The sequence below is a fragment of the Dermacentor silvarum genome, chromosome 1 (assembly GCF_013339745.2).
Source record: "Dermacentor silvarum isolate Dsil-2018 chromosome 1, BIME_Dsil_1.4, whole genome shotgun sequence".
Lineage (NCBI taxonomy): Eukaryota > Metazoa > Arthropoda > Arachnida > Ixodida > Ixodidae > Dermacentor > Dermacentor silvarum.
In genome coordinates, this window is record NC_051154.1 from 378,340,615 (window position 1) to 378,348,208 (window position 7,594).

Genomic DNA, 7,594 nt, shown 5'->3' on the forward strand with positions numbered 1-7,594 from the left:
GCATGGAAAGCCCCAGAATTTAACGTTAATTAATATCTAATTCATGCAACGCCCTATCTGCCACACAGAAAAGCAACCGCAGTTAAAATAAACTTTATAAGTTCCACCGATACGGCATTCTGCAAATTTTTGGTATCCTGTACGTAACACCTGCCACGTGCTATTTTGAAGTTTAACTTATCTTCCTCTTTATGGTGTTGCATATTTTTCCGAGCTTATCGTCAGCCATAAACACAACGTTGAACCCGTATCGACTTTCTGTTTTGTTAAGTCTATGTGACAGACGGTAAATATATAAGGTATATACCCAAAACTCCCTTCTTCTTACTCTCAAGGCTTCGCTTACGTTGCCCTTTTCGTTCCTTCACATGTGTCCGAGTTTGCACGCCTTCCTCCAGTAGCATGAATCTCCACCACAATGCTGAACTTCAAGTCATGACATACTATGTCGCTTTGCCGCCGTTCTAAATGCTTTCCGTGTTTTCAAACTCTTGCAGCTTCCAACGAAAGCTTCTGGCGGAAAAATGAGACGGAGGCAGACACGCTCGGCGAGCCGTATGACTACGAGTCCGTCATGCACTATCCGCATGATGCGTTCAGTAAACCTGGGTCAGGGTCCACGTTGCTGCCCAAGGCGCCGGAAGTCCAACCGGAGACCCTAGGCAAGGCCTACAAAGAAAACTTCCTCACGGACACGGACATTAGGAAACTCAACGTGCTCTACACCTGTGGCAAAGAGTTCTCCTGAGCCTTAGATGAGATTGATTATTAACATTTTTTTAATTACGCGAAGGGATTTCACCCTTTCTTTGCCAAGGCCGATGCAGTACTTTAAAGCCCTACCTTTAACAAACTGCAGTGGCATCACAAGTTTGGGGTGAACTGGGGGTGCTCACGTACCCTCCAGCAGCTGGTCTGCGGAATGACTGCCTTTTCATGGACACTAAGCAAACTTGCAGAAGGGGCGTAACAAACGATGCTTCCCACGCACCACGTTTTCGGCAGCTCCAGTGATCCTGGCAAGAGGCGCAGGTCTCCAGCAATCTAAGCAACGACATGGACCGTGGACACGCTCTGCATCTTTTCATATCGGTCATCGCCGTGGCAGTTTTGAACTTTGCCAGGTCATGATATAATGTGGGGCACTAAAGAGAGAAGTACGAAGCTCAATGTGGTATTACTGAGCTCTTCGTTCTTGTAGGGGCGCAGTGATGTCCATGGTGAGTACTGCGCTGAAGATAGTTTTTGCCGAAGTGGTTTAGAGATCTTGCACAAGCTGTAACCTTTCAATATTTGCTATGTTTTCCTTTTAAATAAGGAAAGCTTAGCGCTATGTGGCAAGCAATCCATGTCATGCATTTCAGCATTCTGCACTTGTGCGAATGAACTTCATCGCTCTTTCTGACGTGTAGGACTGAAGATATCTTCTGCTGGTCGTTTCAGAGCGCTTCAAGAACACTACCGTTTCATTATCAGGGCTCCAACGGTGAGAGCTGTAGCTTAGGGGAGACATTCTATCTTAAACGCACACTAGAAGGCGTAATCCGCTTTATAAAGCCGTAGCAGCGAGTGCCATCTTCTAGCACAATGTTTTTAACCAAGGTTCGCACAGCTGTTATTGCAATTACTGACTGCATTCCACTTATCCATCCACGTAAGTGCGTTGGCAGTGATATCATCATTACAAATGTAGCATTGTATCATTTCTAGATGAGTCAGGTATCGCAGGAACGTTTCTAGAGCGTTACTGTTCATTACAGCTTCGCAAGATGTCAACAGAGCTGCTATATGCGGATGTCTTCCAGGGCCGTGATAATGAAACGATTCTATTTCAATGATATTCCGTTTCGCTATTCGTCAGTGGTCTGAGCGGGACCACTGTTATCACCAGGATCGACAGGCCGCGCACGGTGGATGATAAGAAAGGAATAGAATTATGCGAATGGAAACCTTTACATTATATGGGGCAAGTTTTCATGTGTGTGTCTTTGTTAGCACGTATCCGCTATGCTAAAGAGGTCTCATCGCGATTAGAGCCCACTTACTGTCGTAATGCAGCTTTGTTGCTGTCTGTCGGAACTAATGTAGCCCCTACCGGAGCACTCCGTACAACCAATCGTGTTTGCCGTAAGAATGCAACCATGAGTCTTGTCATAACATGCGGGAAATGTGTGATAAGTATTACACTGAGAAATGGTTGAACACTAGTTCATCGGATCTCACGTCCAGGCGTACGGCTCCGTCAGCTGCTGACGTCATACCTAGACGAAGCAGCTGATTTCGAACATTCCATGGAATATTCCGATTTTACTTACATGGAAAAAGGACAGGGAATCAATAATCCATTATTCATTAATGTGTCACGTTGCATAAAAACATTAAATCATTTGCCAAAATGCTTATTTATTTCCTAAGCTTAGCCTTTTTCTGCGAATACAACGTTCGCTAACAGAATAAAAAAAAAAACTTATTGAAGTTGCCTGTTAATGCCACCTATGGGACCACCAATTTAACTCCGGAAATATTTTGTCATTCATTCATTCTTTCATCATTCGTTCGTTTATTTCATTGTTTCACTTTTTATTCGTTGAGAAGTGCTAGAAACATTACCTTGTCGTTTTAATTATGCAAAACCGAACCTTTATAACGACTGAACTATGTCAGGAAAGCAAGAACGACACAGTCCGTAGCTCCGGCCAGTGGGGCCATACCCGAGCTCACATCCACGATATTAATCTTAACCCTCCAGGACCTAGGCCTATAACAAAAAACAAAAAAAAACTGATAATTCGGGAGAAGCGGAGCAATCATGACTGTCTAAATTCCCCCTTTGTCCTGCAATGCTTTTTCTTCCATGTATCACGTGCTTATTTGCTACTTAAAGCCAGACAATTCGAAATCATTTACACAACGCGAGTATGGAGGAGACAAACTAACTAGCGAAATTTTCCCAGTTTGATCCACCTTTTTCCGAAAGAATTATAATGCTCTTTTCCATTCTTCATCCGCCTCCGTGGATCAGTGGCTTTGGCGTTTGTCTGTGAGCGCATGGTTGTGGATTTTCATTCCCGGCGGTGGAGGCGATACTGCGCAGGTTTGGTTGCACTAGCAAGGAAACTTGGGCGAGTTGCAGGTTGAAGAACAAGAGCTGGTCAGAATTATTCCGGAGCCCTCCACTATGGCTTCTATACTAACCTCCGCATCGACTTGGGACGTTGAAACCCATCGATCAACTGAAACGAAGCACATCAGCCAAACTTCGAAGATAGCATAAACCACACAAAGTAAAAGACTTGCCTGTCTTCCGCAGCTTACCCATTTGATCAATTCACAAGTTAGTGTGGTTTAGAGAATTTTTCATAGAGGCGGTTTGTAAGTTTATCCCAAGTGTGCGCACGGCGCTGTCCACTTTCCGAGTACATTCAGTGTACATTATACTGGCTAACGAGCACCTGCCGCCTTCGTACACGACAAGAACGTCGCGGATGCTGCGTTTTCCCAGCTTCTGCTTTTTCACATTCCCGCGCGCGACAGCTGCCTAGAGAAGTTTCAACTTCACAGTTGTAGATGGCGCCACAAGTATCAATCGTCATCACAGGCGATGGGGGCAAGGGGATAAGAAGAGAGAGTGAGAGCGCGAGCGAGGGCCACGTGCGCCAGGGTCGGGGCAGGCGGGCAAGCGGACGTTCGTGGTTTCTGGAGGCACGATGCGCGGAATCAGTGGTGAGGGTGTAGCAACGCGCTGGACGCGTGACGTTTCTCACGGCCCCAAAGGCTTGGGAAAACAGTTGAAGTGTATACTTTGCAAATCTACGCCAGTGGCGTAGATTTGCAAATCCCACTACGCCACTACGCCACTACGCCGGACTGGAATACTCTCGATCAGTTTCGTCAGCACAGGGTTTGCCAACTCTCGCCGAAATCGCTCGAGAAGGTTTTACGCAATGCCACTGCATCTAAATGTGGCTGCAGTGCCTGGGAATCGAACTGCGAGATGGTGTTCAATAGCGGGAACCTCTTCGCTCCTGATCAGCAGGCAGAGATTTCGGTTCATGACTGGTCTTCGAATAAACGACCGACATTCGCTATTGATTTGGGGCAATACAACCATTCAGAAATGTTCGTTGCTACCGAGGATCACTGAGCAGGCCTGAAAAAGGGCGATGAGCCCCCGTGAATGGCAATTGGCTTGCGCTAGTGGGCATGCCTCAAGATTTTGCCAACTCCATCTCGGTTATAAAACTTCTTTCCTACTCTTCGTGGCATACACTTTCAAGCAGAATTCCGGAGGACGGCGTTCTCCTGGCTGTTTCCTTGCGAAGTAAATAAAGCTTCCGGAAAGCTGGAGCAGCAGTAAGGTGGCTGGCTCACACTTGGCCTATATCGAGGGCTGCTTTGGTTTTGTATCTTCATTTCTTCTTGGGAAGCAGGCGTTTTAGAAAACTGCTCTTCACTATGTTTCTTGGTCCCTCTAAAACTTTACAATAAAAATGCTTGGAGCATAATTTCAGGAATTAAGAGACAGAGAGCCATTGATGTTGTAGTGCGTAATAATTAATGGACCCTGCAGGAACAAAAAGCCTACTTGGGCAAGTTCTTCTTCGCCATGCGCTACACTAACAATTATGTCGTATGTAAAGGACTCACCCTCAGATTCCTCTCTGAAGGCACTGCATGCTGGGTACCTTCAAGGAAAGGATGAGAGCGTTAAGTCTAACGCCACCCGAGTGACAAAAGTGACGCTGTGAACTGGTGTGTAAATGCGCGCTTGTTGCTGCGTCATCTTGGAATACCAGTGTAGCGCATACAACACGAGCACAACAGAATGCACGTGAACCACGGACTAACGTGAACACACGGACGCGGCGTTATGTGTTCATGTGCTTTCTATTTTCCTCATCTTGTATGTGCTGCACTAGTATTCCAAGATTACGATGTGAGCTTGCTCTGGGTTGGTCTATCGAGAGGCCTACAACAAGGTAGTTCATTGCCAGTTAATATTCAGTTCCATCTGTGAAATTGTTAGGAACGTGTTTCAATTCTGCTCGTCGAGGTAGTACATAGAGTATTGCGAGGTAGTACATAGAAAATATTTATTCGTAGGTACTGTCACGATTGGCGGGCGTCCTCTCTTACGAACAATTCAAGCGCGTAAGAACTTTTTTTTCCAATACGGGCCCATAAGAAAGCATGTCGCAAAAGGTTTATGTATGCGCCGGACAGCAACTTGTTTTCTTGTCCTTCGAAAAGATGCTTCTAAACCTGCCGTACTGTTCATTTTCAATTCTTTCAACGGTGAACTGGCACAAAGGTAGACTTTCTATGCAACCCGTTTTTCGTGTTTAGTTGCAAAAGTTATGTGCACGATGTGTAAGGAAAGCGTCGTTCTGCTATATGAGGACAAATAACGTTCACTCTCACACAAATGTTAAAGGACGCGCTGTGTTTCGAGGACATGCGAAAGGCAACATTTAACTATCCAAACACGCATCCGCTTTCTTTTCCAACGCTTTTTACATGTTACGCCTACTTTTACGGATGTTATGTAATGTTTACCCAAGTGCCTGTACCTGCGACTTTCTTTTATTACCATTGTTCCTTTTTTAACAGTTATACGTAAGGAGATACCGACATGAAGGAATGGTGCCGGCGACCTCTTGTGGCTTTAGTGCGTCATCTTCATTTTACTGACTTTCGTTCTTTGTTGCTACCGGGAGGAAACAGGACGGGTACCATTGCTCTTCGTTTCAGAAGAACTGTCGAAGCACGACTTCACTCCAGTGCCGTTGCAGGGTGCTGTTTCTAGTCATATATAATTTTGCGCAAACCTAGGTCCCTTGTACAAATACTGTTGTCCTAGCTGCATAAAGTGCAATACTTATCCTGTAATCCTGTAACAACTGTAATAGTTCCACATGTTGACATGAGCATGGTAATAAAATACAATCACATTTACTGGGCCGGTCCTTGGTCTTTTTTTTCTTATTTCCTTTGTGCGAGCGTATCGAAGGAACTAAGGTATAGAAGATGCGTACGCGCGTATAAATTTGTGTTCTGTTTGCTTCTATGAAGGCAAAGCTGCGAACACACATGCCGGTGTCACCTGCCATTCTGCACTTGAGAATCCATTTCGGAGGTGGCTGAGTGAGTGAGTGTGTGAGTGTGTGTGTGACTGCGTGCGTGCGTGTGTGTGTGTGTGTGTGTGTGTGTGTGTGTGTGTGTGTGTGCGTGCGTGCGTGCGTGCGTGCGTGTGTGCGTGCGTGCGTGCGTGTGTGTGTGTGTGCGTGTGTGTGTGTGTGATGCTTGCATAGGTAATGCAACCATCGATTAATTTATGCGCTTCGTGTGATTAGGAAGTGCCCTCACGTCATTCACGAGCAAGAGCTTTAGCCCGGGGGCTGCTATCTAAATATATTGCAATGCAGAAATCGTGTTTCGCGGCAACCGCTGCACCTAATTTTTCATGAAGTTTGTTGCATTTAAAAGAAACAGTTTAAATCTACTGACTGTGCAAAGCAAATTTTTGTTGTGGACCGTCAGTTTTTTTTTTTTTTTTACAAAAATGGATGAAAATTGATAAATTTAAGAAACTCAACTATCGCGACTACAACTCTGCAACTGACAAATAAAAAAGGCTATCAGTACTTCTGTAAACTGAGCCTGATAATACACCTTAAGCGGACAGAATTGATGTATTATACACTGCTCTGAAATATGCAACTAAATTGCAAATAGTACTTTTGCAAAATTCTCGTAAACATCGTAATGATTTTACTTAAGCTGTAAATTCATATACCAAATTTGTCTGCTTTGGGTGCCGTAACAGATGCAGTTTACAAATCTAGGCCGGTGTTTTGTAGCGATGCCTTTCCGGTAATAATGCCTTTTCGCGCTTATCGCGCTTTGTCAGTGGTCAGAGCGACGGTCCGCTCGCGTTATCAACGGGATCATCCGGCCGTGAGCGGTGGATGATAAGACTAGTATAGAATAAGTCATAAGGCATCGCTACAAAACAACGGCCCTACTATATCTGTTTTTGGCGCAGAGTTACAGATTTGTTAACTTCGTGATTCAATTTGTTTGAAAGTTATCCATTCTTGGGAATCTTTGCAAAACATTCCAAGCCAAAAATCAGAATTCTCCTTCCTGGAGTCCCTAGAACTTATCTTTCTCTCTTAAAGGGGCCCTGAACCAGCCCTAGAGCTTGTTTAAATAACATAGACCGCAGGTAGCATACGCTGCTGCGGACATCTCGCGCACGTTTTGCTACCGTACGCGGTGCGTGGAGCTCGCAAGCGGAGCGAACTCGTTTCAACAGAAGCCATGACCCTCACTCTCTTCTGTGTGCATTATTACGTAATAAAGCACATTTCAATACGCGGCTGCTATTGGTCGCTGTGGTCGGCTGCACCGCGACCGCCACGGGGTGCCGCCACGAGTCCACTGGCTGAGCGCACTGCGGCTCTCTGAGAACAACCGCGTTTGGAATACGTTTAGCGCGTCGTCGGCACCAAAATCGGAAGTCTTGGCGTCTGCGAGTACGTTAACATCCAAAATGAAACTTGAACAGCGCGCCACTATGACATTTCCAAGC

At 45.5% G+C, this 7,594-nt stretch overlaps 1 protein-coding gene across 1 annotated transcript in view; it reads left to right on the forward strand.

Annotated features, from left to right (window-relative positions):
- Nucleotides 1-5,948, forward strand: part of LOC119437482 (hatching enzyme 1.2) — a 94,176-nt gene extending 88,228 nt beyond the window's left edge. Inside the window, exon 6 of the mRNA XM_037704493.2 lies at nt 498-5,948. Within this exon, the coding sequence (XP_037560421.1) occupies nt 498-748 (251 nt within the window). The 3' untranslated portion in view covers nt 749-5,948. The remainder of the gene's footprint in view (nt 1-497) is intronic.
- The last annotated feature ends 1,646 nt before the right edge of the window (nt 5,949-7,594 follow it).